This window comes from Myotis nattereri (genome assembly GCF_964212035.1).
Source record: "Myotis nattereri genome assembly, chromosome: 12".
NCBI lineage: Eukaryota > Metazoa > Chordata > Mammalia > Chiroptera > Vespertilionidae > Myotis > Myotis nattereri.
In genome coordinates, this window is record NC_138087.1 from 28,446,418 (window position 1) to 28,465,120 (window position 18,703).

The window sequence follows — 18,703 nt, forward strand, 5'->3', positions numbered from 1 at the left end:
TGACACTTTCTGCTTAAACATCATGGAGTGGGTACAACCTACTGTTTGAAATAAAAAGGAAAATGTTGTGACTCTTCCCAGCTCTGGAAAGTGATTTCTGGAGCTTTAATTCCAACATGTGCGTGCATAGGAAGAAAGGAACAGAGTGAAAGAAAATACAGTTAGTAACTCAATCTATTATTTTTCAGCCAGGGCTTTTGTAAAACTGGGGTGTAAGACAATAGGTCTTTTATAGTTAGACCATAGATTGATTAGGATCCGGGATTTTTTCGTATTCTTCAGCATAGTGTCGATACTGGTCACTGAGGAGAGGCTGATTGGCTTCATCCATGTTGCTTCTGGCACGAATCAGACAAGAAGCGCCCACAAAAATGACTGCAACCAGCAATAAAGCAGCAAGCACTGCTATGGTAATAATCTCAGAAATATGGAAACTCTGACCTATGTGAAAAATAAAGCAAGAGCAAAATATAAATCTGCTAATAGTTGCCATCAAAACTTGGATACTAAATTTAGGCACTTTACTGAAATCCTCAGTCTTAAGTTTTATTGGCTACATTGTCTAGTATAGCACTTGTCATCTTGGAGGCACTTTCTAATTTCTCATAATGAGTCGATTCCATTAGGACAGGTATTTTCATTCTAAACATGAGGAAATAATGGCTCAGAGTATATGTCACTTGCCCAAGGTCATTTAATTAGTAGATAATAGACTTGGTTTTGGAGTACAGGTCTTTCGGAATCCAAGCCCTGTGCTCTTCCACTGAATTCTATTTTCTTGAAAAATAAATTCAAAATTAAACAAGAAAATTTTGCATTTCAAAATCTCAGAAAGGACAGCTCAGAGTACCTCATGCCATTTTTTTAAAAAAATTTAAAGGATAAATGGAGGCACATTATATTGTAGGAAAAGTAGGGGGCTAAGCTCAAAACTCATTTTCTCTGCTCACTAAGCATGTGACCTTTGACAGTTACCCTCGCTAAACCTTGTCTTCCGTATTTGGAAAATCAGGATGGTGACACTATCACAGAGGGCTGCAAGGACTAAATGAGGTAGTGCGCTATATAATCAGCACAATACCAGGTCAGAGTGGGCTGGCAACAAATGTGAAGTTCACTCTCTTTATCCCCAAATGAAGATCTCAATGAACGTTTCTAAATGCAAGTGGGAAATGTCAGCCTCAAGAATCCTGTGATTAGTTTATCTTTAAAGGTAACATATTGCTTTTGAAAATTTCCACAGTAAAAATACATTTTTAATACTCACCTGGCCATTGAACTTCATAAGTATACCCCAGGTTATCTGGAGCAGTAACAAACATTTCAGTGTTGGTAATTGGAGGCCAGAATGGCACCATGTTATATTGTCTATTATGTCCAATAGGGGCATTTTCCAACGGAAATGTGGATATATCTAAAATATGCCAGAAACACCATATTAATATTAGTATATAGTTATATTCTGAAGGTGTTCTGAAATATTCAAGCATAACATTAAAAACATTCTTTCGTATTTTACAGTGAATAAAGACAAGTTCTACAGCAGAGCAGGAAATTGCATTAAGCAGATTTCAAATGCCTTGAGTACAGCACTAATTAATGTATTAGAAAAAGAAAGAAAAAGAAAGTTCAAAAGCTGGCGTGTTTTAGTATTTTGTCATCTTTGACGCTCATTAATTGTTTCACTTTTAAATTACAGAAACAAATTTGAATAAAATTAATTAAACTTATTTTTTCAAAGGTAAAGAAAAGATAGGTCTATATAGTTCGCTGTAACATCATCTATGATTTAAATTTGAGAGATAGTTTCTAATGGAGGTTTCTCCTTGACTGTGAATGTTTCTCTTTCGTATATTTTCTTTTTTTCTGTTTACTTTTAGAGAAATAAATATTAACTTGTTCCTCAGGTTTTACTCTGTTAACAAAAAACACTTAAGATTTCGAATCATGGTCTTGGAATCCTGTTTGCTTCCTGCTACCTCTCCTTTTTCTAAAGTAGTCTCCTTTGACCCATGGTTTTGTTGCCCACGGTTCAGTTACCCACAGTCAACTGTGGTCTGAAAATATTACATGGAAAATTTCAGAAATAAAAAATTTATAAGTTTTAAAGTGTGCTCAGTTCTGAGTAGCGTGATGCAATCTTGACCCCCCTGCTCTGTCCTGCCCACGAAGCGCATTATCCCTTTGCCTAGCATATCCACTCAGCATGTCCACTACCAGCTCCTTAGTCACTTAGCTGCCTCTCAGGGATCAATCAGCGTTGTGCTATTGCAGCGCTTGTGTTCAGGTAACTGCCCCAAAGCCATTCATATAGCTTTTATTAAAATATATTGTTATAACTCTATATTACTGCTAGTTATTATTGTGAATCTATACTGTGTGTAATTTATACATTAAACTTTACCATAGGCATGTACCTATAGGAAAAAGCATAGTGCATGCAGTTCTAGGGTTCACTACTCTCCACAGTTTCAGGCCGCCACTGGGGTTCTTGGAACATTTCCCCTGCAGATAAAGAGGGACTGTTCTATTTAAATACAAGTTGCAGGTATTTATATCATCGGTCAGTTTTTGCCCTAAGGGATAAAGGTAGTGAAACGTCCTTTGTGGCAAAAGTTGTTGTTTGTTGTTGTTGCTGTTCTATATATTGGTACAATTAATTATCAGATGGAATGTTACAAAACCAGAGTTGCAAGTGGGTGGGGGCACTACGTGAGTGGGAATATGTTGAGAAGAGCTGGGATGTGTGAGAACGCTAGTGAAGTGTCAGATTGTGTTTGTGAGAAGTCCGTTACCTGGACAGTCTGTGTGTTTCCATGAAGCACAGAAGAGAATTTTAGAATCTAGTTTAAAGAACAATTGATTCTAGAAATGGCAAGTAGTGTTTATATTTTTGACGCTTAAGTATTTATCTAGTAACATCTGTTGAGCTCCTGGTCTGGGCATGGGGCTATAGCTTTGAACAAAACAGACAAAATTCCTGTCTTCAAGGAACTGACATGTTGGTGTGTTGCTGGAAATTATTTATTCAAATGAATAAGTTGGATTTGTAAACTTCCCATTTCACCTTCACTTGATCAGCCTTACCCATGTCAGCTTCAGCTGTGTGATTAAGTTATATCCATTTAAAATGAATGGAGAAATAATAGTAAAAATAACAAACCATAGCAATTGGGTTATAATGTAACCTTTCTATGCAAGACCCTTTGATGGCTCCCCATCTCTCTTTATTATAGATAATGCATTATAGTCATATGTATGTACATAAATGCACATGAAAATGAGGTGGAACTACAATCAGTGAATTCATAGCAGATTGATAAATGAACCAATATTTGTATGTAAGTTATCCACTTGTTAAATGATTTTTTGATGCATAGTAAAAATCATTAAAAATATTTCACTTGTCAAGTCAACAGCAGTGATTATACTGAGCAACAATTTTTCCTAAGCTTGCCAGGACAGTTTTTCCCTTAATATAATGGCGTTGTTTCTCTGCACCTATGGTTAGCGATATTTATTTGCTATATCCGGAATTAGGTTTTAAGCTAGTGGCATGGCATTCTAAATGTAGCGTCCAGGTTAAAAATAATGGAACATACTATTTTGATCAACTCATCAATTAATGGTCTTAATCAGGTTGAATTAAGAACTTCTACTGTACACACACAAACACATACAAGAAAATAAGGGACTGGCTGAATTGGGTGGATAAATGAATAGGTAGTTAATCTCAAATATTCTGTTTATATGCATGATGAAATAAAGGCACAGAAGTCAACATTTAGGAAACTTTTAAAATATAAAAATTTATGATGTTTTAACCAGAGGAACAACATTGAAAAGTAATGTGAAAGAATTAAAGAAAAAGTAACGCAAGTCTCTCAGCTGAGTGGAAACAAAGAGAAAGTGACCTTGTAAATAAGAGTTTAAGAATCTCTTAAAATGAACTTAAAAAGAGATTTTCTGTGGTGTGATATAAAAACCAACATCATCTTTTCAAGTTGAGCAAAATTTCCATTTGTGAGAGTTCATAAAGTAATAAAATCAAAACTATGGATTATGAATGTAATATTTCTTCTCTCTTGGAGTATCAAAGAAGAGCTCGGTAAGAATGTCCTGTTTATATTAAAAAGCAATGAGAATGTTCATTGGAAGATATGAGGAAGAAAAATTTGGGAAACAGTAAAAGTGAGAAGGGATTAACTGCTTGGTTCTATTGAATGCTAGTAAATATCATCTTACTATAGCAATTCTGAGAGACTTCTTGTCTGTCTTGTCAAAGTGGTTTGGAGTATTTGGAAATGGCTAGATAATAGAGCTATTTCGCCTTATTTTGAAATGTAGTTCATGTGTGTCAAGTGCTTAGCCTGAAGTGATAACTGTGCTATCCAAACAATCTTTTTTTGCTGAGCCTGCAAAAAGCATATAAAAATGTCTCACCAGCATTATATCTCCTCAGCCATTCATCAAAGATTGCGTCAGTGAAAGTATGAAGGAGGACAAAAATAGGATCATTTGGGGATAAATGGGTTTGTCCCCCTGTTCCATTCAGGAATAAATGAGCCAAATTGTGAAGGCTTCGAACAGCAGGATCATACCTTCCCATGGGATCACTGTAACCTAGATATAAAAATAGAATGAGAATAGTAAAAATCATTATAAATATTCTACTTGTCAAGTCAACAGCAGTGATTACACTGAGCAACAGTTTTTCCTAAGCTTGCCAGGACAGTTTTTACCTTAACATAATAGCATTATTTCTCTGTACCTTTGGTTAGCGACATTTGTTTGCTATATCCAGAACTAGGTTGGTTTTAAACTAGTGGCATGGTATTATAAATGTAGCCTCCAGGTTAAAAATAATGACCTGCAAAGGATAGCAATCAAAATACATAGAATACTCTATTTCCACAAGGCAAACATCGTTCTATATGACAGTGGAAATCTCTAGCTTCTACTGAAAACTGCTGACACAATTGGGAGACCATTCTGATTGTCCTGGAACTTAAATTGCCAGATGTTACTTTCGTTTCCTATATTATTCCCTTTGAATGACTGTCAGCATATTTATTTTTGGGAACTTATTTTTGTGGTGAAGTTACAATTTCTCAGAGCTTTCTTAACACCTCTGTATTAGTTTTAAACATCTGGAGAGCCTGCCCTCAAAATATTTATAGAACTTTTGATAATGATCTCTATTCCATATACATATTTCCACATATATATTCATTTTATATATAATAAACATATATATTATCTATATATATAAAAGTCTAAGCGACCGTCCAATATTAGACCATTTGTTCAACCAGTGACTATGATGTGCACTGGCCACCAGGGGTCAGATGCTCAATGCATAGGCATGGAAACATGGAACAGACTGATGAATCTCAGAGGGAAGGGAAGAGGGCCTGCTCTGTGTGTGACAGGGGGCGGTGCCCCAACTCCCCTATTGGCCCTACTCTGTGAGTGACAGGGGGGAGCTCCTCAACCCCTTGATGGGCCCTGCTCTGTGCATGACAGTGGGGAGCTCCCCAACCCCCTGATTGGCCCTGCTCTGTGCGTGACAGGGGGTGGCGCTGCAGCCTCCCCATCGACCCTGCCTTGAGTGTGACAGGGAGCGGTGCCCCAACCCCCCAATTGGCCCTACCCTGAGCGTGACTGAGGGTGGCATTGCAACCTCCCGATCCGCCCCGCTCTGTGCATGACAGGGGGCGGCGCCCCAACTCCCCAATCGGCCCTGCTCTGAGCCTGACCAGGGGCTGCACCTAGGGATTGGGCCTGCCCTCTGCCACCCGGGAGCAGGCCTAAGCCAGCAGGTCGTTATCTCCCGAGGGGTCCCAGACTGCGAGAGGGCACAGGCCAGGCTGAGGGACCCTCCTGCCCCCCGAGTGCACAAATTTTTGTGCACCGGGCCTCTAGTTTTGATAATAAAAGGAGAGAGAGTTGAAAATAATTATCAGATTTACATATCAAATATCTTAAATCATGAGGATAGAGAGATCAGTGCCCATTTGTGTGTGTGTGTGTGTGTGTGTGTGTGTGTGTGTCTAACATGGGCAATGTTATTTTTAAGGTAATATTGAACAATAGCAAGTTTATAATAAAGTTAAAAGTTTTTCTATCTTTTAAAACATTAAATACAGGGTTGGGAAAAAGTAGGTTTACAGTTTTTCATATGGAAAATAATACAAATAATAAATAATATAAGAATAAATTCTTTTGCATACTCACAACTGTAAACCTACTTTTGCCCCTCCCTGTATATATCAGGCATGATTTAGAGATTTTAAAATTTATTGAATAAAGACACTGAACTTAGAGAGTTTGGGTTTGAATCTGTGCTGTTACTTGCTAGCTGAATATCTTGGGAAATTAATTTCACTTGTTTGGACCTCAGTTTCCTCAGTTTTAAAATACTTTGAATTAACTAAGGAAAATAAAACTAAATGTCACTATATGCTAGATTGAATTTTTATAGACCTTACAAAAAAGGTACAGAGTAATACAGACCTAAATAAACATCTGCCAAAACCAGGCTTTATAGAATGTGAATGAAATTGTTCAGATTTTCAAATTTTTAAGAAAAAATTGTAATAAGCTCTGAAAGGTTCAATATTATTTGTCTTAACTAGAATTTGATATAGTTATACATATATTGGCCAGCCACCTACCAGAAATTTGAGTTTAAATACTTTTTAAGTAATTAAGAGATCTGCGAATAATTTCCAAGAGCTTCTCTTATGCTTAAGAGAGTTTTGTGGACCCTAGCTGGGTGGCTCAGTTAGTTGGAGTATGGTGTTATACACCTAAAGGCAAAAAGTTGTGGGTTTGATTCCTGGGTCAGGGCACATACCTAGGTTGCAGGTCCCTGGTTAGGGCACATATAGGAGGCAGCTGATTAATGTTGCTCTCTCACATCGATGTTTTTCTTTCTTTTTTTCTTTCTTTCTTTCTTTCTTTCTTTCTTTCTTTCTTTCTTTCTTTCTTTCTTTCTCTCTCTCTCTCTCTCTCTCTCTCTCTCTCTCTCTCTCTCTCTCTCTTTCTCTCTTTTTTTCTTCCCCTCTCTCTAAAATCAATAAAAATATATCCTAGGGTGAAAATTTAGATAAAGGGACTCTACTGGTCTGACACTATTATTTGAGGAAGTGCTTTTCTGAGCAGAGAATTGTGACTATATCATAATAGGCAGCACCATTCAGATAAGTTGATTGGATCAATATGGCGTTTAAAAATTTTTTCAAAGAGATATGAATGTGAGTACTTCAGTTTACTGTGATAACTAAATCAATTCAAAGCACCAATTTTGTTTACTTGCCTTCCACTGTGTTTCGGAAACTGTTCGTTGAGTTGGAATAAAAAGGAGGTGTGTCAAATAAACCAACTTCTAAGCACTGAGCGACATCCTGTGGTTCAGGAAGACGTTGCACCATTGGTCTAGCCACGTTTCCGGCTGGATTCCTCCTAATTGGCGCCCCCTCAGTGCCTGGGAAGAAGACGGGGTTTGCAAACATTTAGAGAATGTTTAGAGATCTTATCATTGTCCTTTAACATTTTATATATATATAGTATGGACTCTGAATAATAGGTTCTTCTTGGTAGAGGAGAGACATTTTTAAAATGCTTTTCAGTGGCATTAAAGTGAGAAAATCTAAGTTATCATGTCAACTTCTCTGAGAAGAGTAGGTAAGTGATACGTAAAATCATCTGAAAGAAGAGGTGATCACAATAACAGATGAAGGTCCCGGTGTTTGTTAAAATCAACATATGCTTCTTTCATGAGAATATATTAAAATAAGCATTCCATGGAAAATTGAATTTTGTCCAAATAATCTCATAAACCTAAATTCTACATTGAAATCTATATTTCATATATAATTAGTAATCTTAAATTCACGAAGTGGGAGAGGCCTTAGGTGGGTGGGAGGAGCCTTTTTGATTAGGAGCATTTTTTTCGTCTGCTTCAGTGGTCTCCAGAGAGGAGTGCTCATGCCTTAGAGGGGACACAGAAAATAACTTACTAGGTGGGAGAGATAATATTTCAACATCCACTCATTTTTACTTTACCTCATTCATAGAAATCCTAATTGTATGCTTTATAATTAACATAATGATTAGCATAAATATATATATGGAGTTTGGTACTTGAATGCTGTCTGTTTCAGCCCTCAGAGAAAGAAAGAAAAACAATCTTCAATTTCAATGAACATATTTTTCAGCAAGTGATGTCAGAAATAATTAAAGTCTTTTGAAGGGCAGTAAGACTAACAGCTGAACAAAGAGCTGTGATAATAGGGATCATATGATAAATGCCTCTTTAGGGAGGGAAGGATATAACTTTCCCAGTTGGGTGGATCCAGAAAGTGCCCTGGAGTACTGAGGAGAATTTCCACATGTGAAATAGGACATATTTTAGGCAGGGATAATAACAGGAGATGATAAGCTTTCTTTTATATATTATACTAGAGGCCTGGTGCACGAAAATTCATGCACTTGGGAGGTGGGGTCCCTCATCCCAGCCTGTACCCTCTTGCGGTCTGGGAATCCTCGGGGGATGTTCACCTGTCGGCTTAGGCCTGCTCCCTGGGAGATAGGGCATAAGCCACAGTCAGACATCCTTAGCACTGCCGAGGAGACGGGAGAGGCTCCCGCCACCTCCACTGCGTTCACAGCCATCAGCCCAGCTTGTGGCTGAGCAGAGGTCCCCCTGTGGGAGCGCACTGATCACCAGGAACCAAAACTGTGGCACATACTAGTGAGCAAGAACAGATAGAGTTCTTGCTCCAATGGGGCTTATCCTATATAATAAAAGGATAATATGCAAATTGACCCTAACAGCGGAATGACCGGGAACAACCGGCTGCTATGATGCGCACTGACCACCAGGGGGCAGACACTCAACACAGGAGCTGCCCAGTGCCTGGCATTTAATAGTTGCTAAATAGTTGTTCGGTACATGTTGTTATATGGGATAGATCATGTTGGTTGTAAAAGAGGGCCTGTTTGGGGGATAGCTTGCCTGGGCTACATGGCAATGTAGGAGATTATTGAATGGTGGGAAAGATGAGAAGTTACATAAGAACCATGATATGAAGAAATCAAACAGCAAGATGAGAAAGTTATGTTTAATTCACAAAGTGGGAGAGGCCTTAGGTGGGTGGGAGGAGCCTTTTTGATTAGGAGCATTTTTTTTAGTCTGCTTCAGTGGTCTCCAGAGAGGAGTGCTCATGCCTTAGAGGGGACACAGAGAATAACTTACTGGGTGGGAGAGATAATATTTCAACATCTACTCATTTTTACTTTACCTCATTCATAGAAATCCTAATTGTATGCTTTATAATTAACATAATGATTAGCATAAATAGCTTTATATAATAAATGTAAAAATAACTTTATATAATATAAAAATAAAACATGACTATATTGAGACTGGAAAGTGCATATGTGTCTTTTAGGTATACATTATTATAAAAACTTTCAGACTGTACTAGCTAACCCATCAATTTAAGCTGATATTTTGGAGATTACTATTCAGGGAGCTATCACTACATCCCAAGAAAAAAGTTTTGGTTACATGGGTTTCAAAAACACTGTATTCAAACTTGCTCTCATGGAGTTTCATAGTGCAGGATTTTGATAGTGCAGAAACTAGTTAAACCAATGTAATTTTAATCTGGTGACTTTAAAATTTGTACATGTACAACTTCTGCCATTGCATCTATTTTTTATTTTTAAATTAAAACAATTTAATTACAGTTGACAATATTATATTTGTTTCAAGTGTACAACATAGTTTTTAGACATTTATATAACTTATGAGGTGATCTTCCCATTGAGCATAGAACCCATCTGACCCCACACATAGTGATTATATATATATATATATATATATATATATATATATATATATAGTATATGTATACTGCACTTTACATCCTTTTCCATAGTAACTTCCTATGGATTGGAGTCCTGTACAATTTCCATGCAGGAATGAATTGAAAGTTCTGATTTCTGAAGGAGAAAGTAGTTTTGAGAAGTATTGTGAAGAAAGAAGAATGTTTTCCATCTGATAAATCAAAGACTATATTTTAGTGGCAGGAAGAATGTTAGGGGGCAGTAATTCACTCTGTTAATTTACATAACATGTTTGGGGTATTAATGGGATAGTGGAAAGATACTGTGCAACGAGCATATGGAAACATAGGTGTGGAGAGTCTAAGGACAATCCTATATAATAAAGAGCTAATATGCAAATGGTCATCACGCCCCTGTGCCTTCACACCTTAAAGGCTCAGACACTCAACACTGGGGAGAGAGGAATGGGGACCAGCCAGGCACAAATGAGCTCGTGAGAGAGGAATGGGGACCAGCCAGGCTGTGGCCCGGGAGAGGGACAAGCCACCTGCTCTGTGGTCCTGGGTGCCTGCGGCTGTGGCCTGGGTGAAGCCACCCACCCACGGTCCCCTGTGGCTGTGGCCAGCCTGGAGGAAGCTGGCCTGGGTCCTGGGTGCCTGCAGCCAGCCAGAGGGAGGGAATCCTGGGTCCTAGGCATGGGGCAAGGCAGAGATGTTTAGGGGCAATCAGGCAGGCAGGCAGAGGTGGTTAGGGGTGATCAGACAGGCAGGCAGGCGTTTGGTTAGGAGCCAGTGGTGCCAGATTGTGAGAGGCAGTCGGACATCCCCTGAGGGGTCCCGGATTGGAGAGGGTGCAGGCCGGGCTGAGGGACACCCTCCTCCACTCCTCCCCCCCCCCCCACAAGAATTTCATGCATCGGGCCTCTAGTTTGATATAAAGATGTGTAGTATGACTGTCTTGTAAAAGATAATCAGTGAAACCACAGTAATGGAAATTTCATTCAGGAAAAAATGTAGAAGGAGAAAAGAATTGTTATGATGACTAGTAAATAAGATATTAAAGCATTTAATACCATATCAGGCACAATGTGCTTAATAAAATATTGTTTCCTTTATTTCTTTCACTGGCCTAATAAAATTTTTAGCATTTTTTTAAAAATATATTTTATTGATTTTTTACAGAGAGGAAGAGAGAGGGATAGAGAGCTAGAAACATCAGCCAGAGGTACATGCCCTTGACCGGAATTCAACCTGGGACCCTTCAGTCCGCAGGCTGACACTCTATCCACTGAGCCAAACCGATTAGGGCAAGCATTTATATCTTGAACTAAGACAAGGAGTAATCTTAAAAATTGTTCCACCTGAAATACATTCAATATTTTAAGAAACTATGTGTCAGAATTATGAGTTATATTAAATAACAAAAAAAATGTGATAAAAAAAATCTATGCTATAATTTAATTTACCCATTTAATTTGTGCTGTATTTTGTTATTCAGTCAAGAAGGTGATCAGAAAATGTCTGGAAAATTTCCAGGCCAAAATATAATAGCCTGGTCAGAAAGAGATGAATGTTTTACTATCTAAAGAGATCTTGATCCTTCATTTCATCTCCCTACCTCAAGTGCTACCACTTATTAAACATGCCAAACAAATAAACATTTATTCTAATTCTTAAGTTTCTATGGAAGAAAATTTCATGCATATCACTTCTCTTATTCCTAAACACAGCTAAATAACCTTCTAATAATGAAAATCTACCTGATTCCTTTGTTCCATTTAGAATAGTCTCTCTTTAAGTTTAGAAAATAATTTAAATAATTGATGCTTTAAAGAATATATGCAGAATAAATGTTATGAATATAATAATACAATAAATTTCCATAATTCTAGCTTTTATATGGAAGAACATTAATTCAAAACTAGAGGCCTGGTGCATGACATTTGTGCACTGGGTGTGGCGGGGGGGAGGTTCCTCAGCCAGGCCTGTGTTGTCTTGCAGTCCAGGACCCCTTGGGGGATGTCTGCCTGCCAGTGTAGGCCCGCTCCTCCCAGCAGGCAGACATCCCCTGAGGGGTCCCGCTGCTGTGCTCACCAGCCATGAGCCCAGCTTCAGGCTGAGTGGTGCTCCACTGTGGGAGCACACTGACCACCAGGGGGCAGCTCCTGCATTGAACATCTGCCCCCTGGTGGTCAGTGTGTGTCATAGTGACCGGTGGTTCCGTGGTTTGGTCAATTTGCAAATTAGCCTTTTATTATATAGGATAGCCAGACATGCCTAAAGAGGAAAAATAAGGGGGGGATAGGGAGACTAACAATGAAGACCTTGTGTTAGCAGTACAGGGACAGATAATAAGATCCAAGGAAGGGAACAGAAAGCTCAGTTAAAGATCCACATATAACAGAAACGACCTGTGGCAGAGCTGGTGTTCAGATCCCCGGAACAAGATGCTAGGACAACTGGTTAAGCATTCTCTATATTATCTTTTTATTTTTAACCCTCTGACTAGATCAGTGATGGCGAACCTATGACATGCGTGTCAGAGGTGACACGCGAACTCATTTGTTTGGTTGATTTTTCTTTGTTAAATGGCATTTAAATATATAAAATAAATATCAAAAATATAAGTCTTTGTTTTACTATGGTTGCAAATATCAAAAAATTTCTATATGTGACACAGCACCAGAGTTAAGTTAGGGTTTTTTCAAAATGCTGACACGCCGAGCTCAAAAGGTTCGCTATCACTGGACTAGATTAACATCATAATAACATAATGTAATCATTATATATTATTATTATTATTATTATTATTATTATTTACTCCTTTGGCACTTCCAAGTCTTTCTGTGTACTTCAGATTTCCTAGGGAAACATTTTCTGTGAAATTCCAACACAAGACACATTGTCACTAAGCAGTGCTGAGTGTGCTAAGAGGATTAAGTTATACAAGTAGACCTTTTCAAAATATGAAAGTGAGCAGTGCACTTACCAGATTGCTCAAGAAAAGAAACGTAATAATGTACAGACACTCTGTTCCACCTTATAGATTGCCTTGAGTATCTTAGTTGTTTCACGAATTGATTTTACTACATTGATTCTCTGCAATAATAGATTTTAGCCTGACATCCTTAATAGAATGAATGGCCTTCAGGCATCACATTTAATCTCTCTCCCCAAAGGGAATTCTGAACCTAGACGTCATTTGAAACTTACTGTTACAGAGGGTTCCTAGGGTATCATAATCTTCCAAGGATTCACACACCACTCGCCATTGAGAAAAGACAGAGTTCGGGCTTATAAGGTTGGGATCAAAGTTGCTTCTGGAGCCCATCATGTCATCGGTGCAGATGTCACAGACGTTCTTCCCAGTTGCAAAATTCCAGTAAGGCAGGGAGAAAGAAGGGTTCTGCAGCATTTCCTAGATCACAGAGACTCAGTTAGCATTCTCTGGTTTTGTTTAAAATTCCCTCTCTTTGCTGGGTTTCCTCCCGGGCAGTCTATTTCTATTAGTTCATTTCAGCCACTTAGAAGCCAGTTAGTGTGTCTGAGGGGCCAGACGACTCAACTACTTTATTAACAAAGCTGCTCATTTACCAAAAGGAGTCACTTTAGGCTCAGGAGCGATTTAAACTCAACTCATTATACCGAAGTTCCTGCCATTGATTTTTTTTAGGGGGCAGGGGAAAGGGTCTTCCTTTTCTTTTTTAGATAGGTAATTACATTTCTATTGATTATAACACAAGTTATCAATAATAACTTCTACTCCTTGACATTTGCACCTCCCTCCATTTTCCTTTCTGTAATTCAAGCACTGCGAACTCTTGGACTGGAGTCAGACCCAGCCTCGAAATGTTGTTGTGCTTTGTTTCTGTTTATTTTTTTATTTTTTTTATTTTAACTTGAATAACTTTAGGCATTAGATTCTGTTTTGGCCACAGGCTGCACAGACTCTATCAGACTTACCTTGTCTGCCTGGGCTGTAAAGCAGTTTTACTCAGAGACCTCTGCTTCAGAGTCTGAACTAGGAAGCCTCCGGCTCCTGCCCAGAGCTCATACCATCAGGACATGCTGAAGGGAAACAGAGAATCTCTCTGTGCCTGCTGCTCTTTAGAACAGGGATCTGGTTTCCACTTAGGGCTGACCGCAATGATTTTAAAAATGCTGGACTCAAGATCACATGGGTATTTTTCCTAGGTTCCTTAAAAGATGTATTTATGGTCCCTGTTGTTTCTCATTCCTTTTGGCCTTCTGGGAGTTATATTGAGAGTGTCCGACTTAAATGCAGGAATCGCCATGGTTTAATTCCGCCTCCATGCATTTGGTACATGACTGCCTTTTCACTTCCAACCTTTCTAGGAAGCATCCCCGGGTCCTCAGGGTGTGATCGAGGGCCGAGAGCTTGCCCAGGCGTCGCCAGCTATGGGTCTCCAGGGGCTTAGAGTCCTCATTTGGAAGCCATTGTTCTGGTTCACAGATATTAGTGACAGCTTCCAAGGGATTATTAAGAGTCATTTGTGGTTCAGTAACTGACATTTGGGAGCTGGGGCATATTCATGTGGCATTTCCACGGCGCATTACATATAGACTGTAATTTGTCAGATCCCTTGTGCTGTTGGGTTTTAAAAATGTAAGTAGTCCTAGAGGTTGAAGTTTACACAGGCAAAATTTGAAGCTTTTAGATACTTTCCATCTGCCCTTTCATTCTGGTGTGCTCATGGGAAAATGACTCGAAGGCATGAAGCTCTAGAGTCAATTGCAAATGACAGATTTATCTACGCGTAATCTACTAAATGTCTTGCATTCAGAGCTATAAAACATGAAGTGCGGAGTACCAGATGAATTCATTTAATCACCCTCGAACTGCATGTGGATAGACTACTTTCGTACAAATATCTTATTCTGTATCGTCGTGCATTATTTTTCTCTCTTTTAACCATTTATTTTCTTGGAATAATGCTGGGCACAAGGATACTACAAATCGATAAGTAAACACCTTTTCTGCCTTCAGATATTTTTAGGTTAATTTTTAGATTTTAACTTAGGGAGAGGGATTCATTACAGTTATTGCACATAGAAAACTGGTTTAATTTGTTGATTTCCTAGATCTAGTAATTTAAAATTTTATTTTAAAATTACAATACTTTTCTTAAGAAGGAGCAATTAGTAGAAGACACAATAATAAAGTATCTTTGTTAACAGATAATTTAATGTGGTTTGAGCTTATGTGCTTAAAAATAGATAGGAAGCCTGGTCGCTGCAGCTCAGTGGCTGAGCATTGATCCATGAACCAGGAGATAAGGGTTCTATTCCTGGTCAGGGCACATGCCTGGGTTGTGGGCTTGATCCCCAGTAGTGGGCATGCGGGAAGCAGCCAATTGATGATTCTCATCATTAATGTTTCTATCTCTCTCCCTTCTCCTTTCCTCCCTCTTGAAAATCAATAAAAACATATTAAAAGTAAGCAGGAAATAACTGTTTGGGTTGAAGTTAACTTTATGCCAATGCCTCTTAAGTAAAAATGATATCTAACTGATGGGATGTTTTTAATAGATTTCTTCTGTAAGCCTCAAAGTGGTAAGGGGCACAGAAAACAATGGTGCTCCATGATAATATGACAATATAAATGGAAAGGAACTTTTTACACCATTTAAACCTATTCCCACATTAGTATTGTCCACTGGTATGAAGAGTTATGTATTTAGGACTTGAAAGACTGTCAAGTTCATACACACTTGCTTCACCCAAACCAGTGAGGGGCTTACATTTGAGAAGAAGGGCATATCAAATGAGATTCTTTCATTGTAAACTCTATGAGTCACTGTTTTACTTACAGAGCCCTGGAACATGTCCAGTGCTTTCATTTCACCTACAAATGTCTCACTTGGCTTCCTTATCATTGAGATTACTTTCTTTTCACTTCACAAGTGGTCAAGATCAATTAATAAGCAATTAGCATAGGGAGAAACTTAGAATGCCTAAGGCAGATCAATAACCGGGATTGCTTTGTCATGCCATGCTTTGGAACCCAGTGGATCAAACGACTTGCAAACAAGGTGCCCTGGGTGTAAAGGATCTGAAAGTGGAAATGTTCCCTGCGTACCTGCATGTCCCTCTCCAGCTGCAGCAGGTGGTACCTGTGCCACGTGAGAAAAGCTGGCCCTTCATGGGAGAAGTCCACTTCGCCAAAGCTTTCCTGGCCTGCCCCAAGAAAAGTCTTTTTGACCGAATAATAGTGTGTCCACACAAAGTAGTTGTAAATGGAAATGTTCTCGAATTGGGGTGTGTTGCCATCTGGCCCCAAGATTTCTTCTGACCTCCTGGTGGCAATGACAAACTGGGGGTGAGTTGTGCGCTTCGCCATATCCAGGGCCCGGACAAAGTAGTTCTTTTCTTCTGTACTTAAATCCAGAAGGTTTCTCCTGACTTTAGGGATACAAAATTCAAATGTGAAAACCTCTGCCTTGTAGGGATGGGTAGAGAATGAGCATAATAATCTAACACACCATACTCTGTTTACCGGTAATGATAATTTACATATATGTTTAAAAAATGTTATACTGTAAAAAATACCTCTTACTATATATCCCTCCCTCCCCATCTCTCTGGCTCCTTCCTTCTGTCCCTCCCTCAGTTGCTCTCTCCCTCCCTCTCCAATTTAATATAGAATTTTGTTAGCTTTCTGTCATCTTACCTGTGGACTTTATGATTGTGTTCTGTTTATTTCTCTCTATTGACATTTTTCTTAAAATTTTCTGCATTTTTAATGTCATAAATCTTGCAAAAACAAGGGATGTGGTTTAGCATGGTGGTGAAGACCAGAGACTCATTCAATGGCCACACATTTCTCTAAGCCTCAATTTTCATCTGCAAAGTGTATGTAAAACACTAGAGGCCCAGTGCATGAATTCGTGCATGGGTGGGGTCTGGCCGGCGGGAGGGGCCGTGGGCGGTTGGCTGGCCTACCCCCTGGTCAAACTCCAGGTCTAACTCCTGGTCTAGGGGACAATTGCATATTAGGCTTTTATTATCTAGGCTAATATATCTTTGCAGAGTTGTACATTTTAAAGGTTTTACACATGAAAAGCAGTTAGACCAGAGCCTGGCTCATAATAAAGACTCAACACACATTCTGTTCAACCCTTGGTCTGGCACATAGAAAACAACCATGTTTTGCTGGCTGTTACTATTTCATGCCTTGTTATTAATTGCTATTTAGGCTGCCGGCTGGGCTCATCATCTAAAATGGCTAAACTTGCTCATCACAGTGGAAAATTTATTAGGAGGGTAGCAAGGGGAGTAGAAGAGGCCCATGTATTAGAGGCAGACAGACCTCAGCCTGAATTCCAGGTTTTCCTAGTAGCAGCTGTGTGGATTTGTCCTTTTGGGACCACACCTATGCTACTTAACATAAGTACCTTGAGGAGTTACTGAAAGAATAGTCCTAAACCTCTAGCACAGTTCCCAGCATACAGTGGTGGCTCAACATGTTTTGGAAGAAAATATTAATCAGATGACCTGAGCTCCAAGCCCATTCCTTTAAATTACATACATTTCTTAATCTTTGTAAGCCTCTTTCCTCAACCGTGGAGAGAGGATTGAGTTGTATGATTTTTCCAGAGGTTCTTCCAGCTCAAATGATTTGGGTCTCATGCAGGACTGGCTATCCATCCATCCCCCCACTTACCTGTGAGCACCCTCTGGTCACAGGCGGTTCCTCTCCATCCAGGACGGCAAGTCCCACAGTTGTGTCCAGAGAAGTTGCCATTGCAGTGACATGTCCTGTTGAAGAAGCGTGTGGGCCAGCCCTCCCGGTCGTCTTGGCCATCGTGCGGGTACTGGGGGCCGTGGGGTCGGGAATCTGCAGTCACAGCCTCACACCTGCCCCTCCCTGATGAGGAGCCGCAGGGGTCAGTCCCAGGCCCGGACACGGGGGCCAGGTCTGGGCAGCACACACCATTCCTCAAAGCCTCAGTGGTGGCACACTCCCTGGGAAACTGAGCCCCCGCTTGCTGAGTGAACAGCAGGGCCAGGAAGACGTATCCTAGAGAGAGGAGTTTATGAACTTCCATTCTGCGGGAAGCAAGGCTCTGGTTCTGCGGCCCTTTGTGCAGAGGCTGACACACATAGAGAAAAATCAAGCTGGAAAGAGGAAGCACAATGGAATTATGCAAGGCTTTTGGTGGTTGTTTTGGCATGTGATCGGTGGCATGAGCCCTTTCCAACCCACCTTCAAAACGCTTTTCAGATCTGTCACATGACAATCCCAGTCAGAAAAACAGTTATTTACCTTTAAAAGTTTGACATGTATAATACCTACATAATTACACCCCCAATCCTAGTCATTTAGTTTTCTTCCCTCTTAATTTCTGTTTATAAAAATACTTATCCTGGATGTCATTTATCAAAAGCAGTCATTAGCAGGTCGCCACCACTAACTACATCTACCCATGGGGCTGCAAGAAGAATTGGGAGCAGGTTTCCAGCAAGTTAATTTTCATCCTTTAAAATCCTTCGTCCCTCCCGCCCCCCCCCCCTCACCCCCCTACCTAATGGAGGCTTGGCTGGGGTCCACCCACTTCCCATGGAGCTTCTCTCCAGTACCTCCAACTCCTGAGGGGGTTCGCCGCCAAACCGCTCTTAGAGCTGAGGGTTTTATATTTGCCCGTCGTCCCCTGATGTCAGAGCTGTTAATTGCTTGTGGGTTTCTGCCTGATAACTAATCACAAATCTGCTCACCCAAACTGGGAGGGGTTGGTGCCCTTCTGTGCCCTTTACTAATCCTCTTTCACGTCAGTGAGTTTTTCTGCCCTTTAAGTACTTGGTTAGCACATGATTCCCTCCCCACT

The 18,703-nt window shown here is 39.8% G+C and overlaps 1 protein-coding gene across 1 annotated transcript; it reads right to left on the reverse strand.

The window, feature by feature from the left end:
* Positions 1–235: 235 nt before the first annotated feature.
* TYRP1 (tyrosinase related protein 1) lies at positions 236–17,932 on the reverse strand (the record flags this gene model as incomplete). The annotated part of the gene is made up of 7 exons (XM_081103804.1): positions 17,542–17,932; positions 15,958–16,280; positions 13,071–13,275; positions 7,322–7,489; positions 4,444–4,623; positions 1,268–1,414; positions 236–441 (listed from the first exon to the last, which is right to left on the reverse strand). The coding sequence occupies exons 1-7, from the start codon at positions 17,924–17,926 to the stop codon at positions 236–238; spliced, it is 1,614 nt and encodes a 537-aa protein (XP_080959930.1). The 5' UTR covers positions 17,927–17,932.
* Between the last annotated feature and the right edge of the window lie 771 nt (positions 17,933–18,703).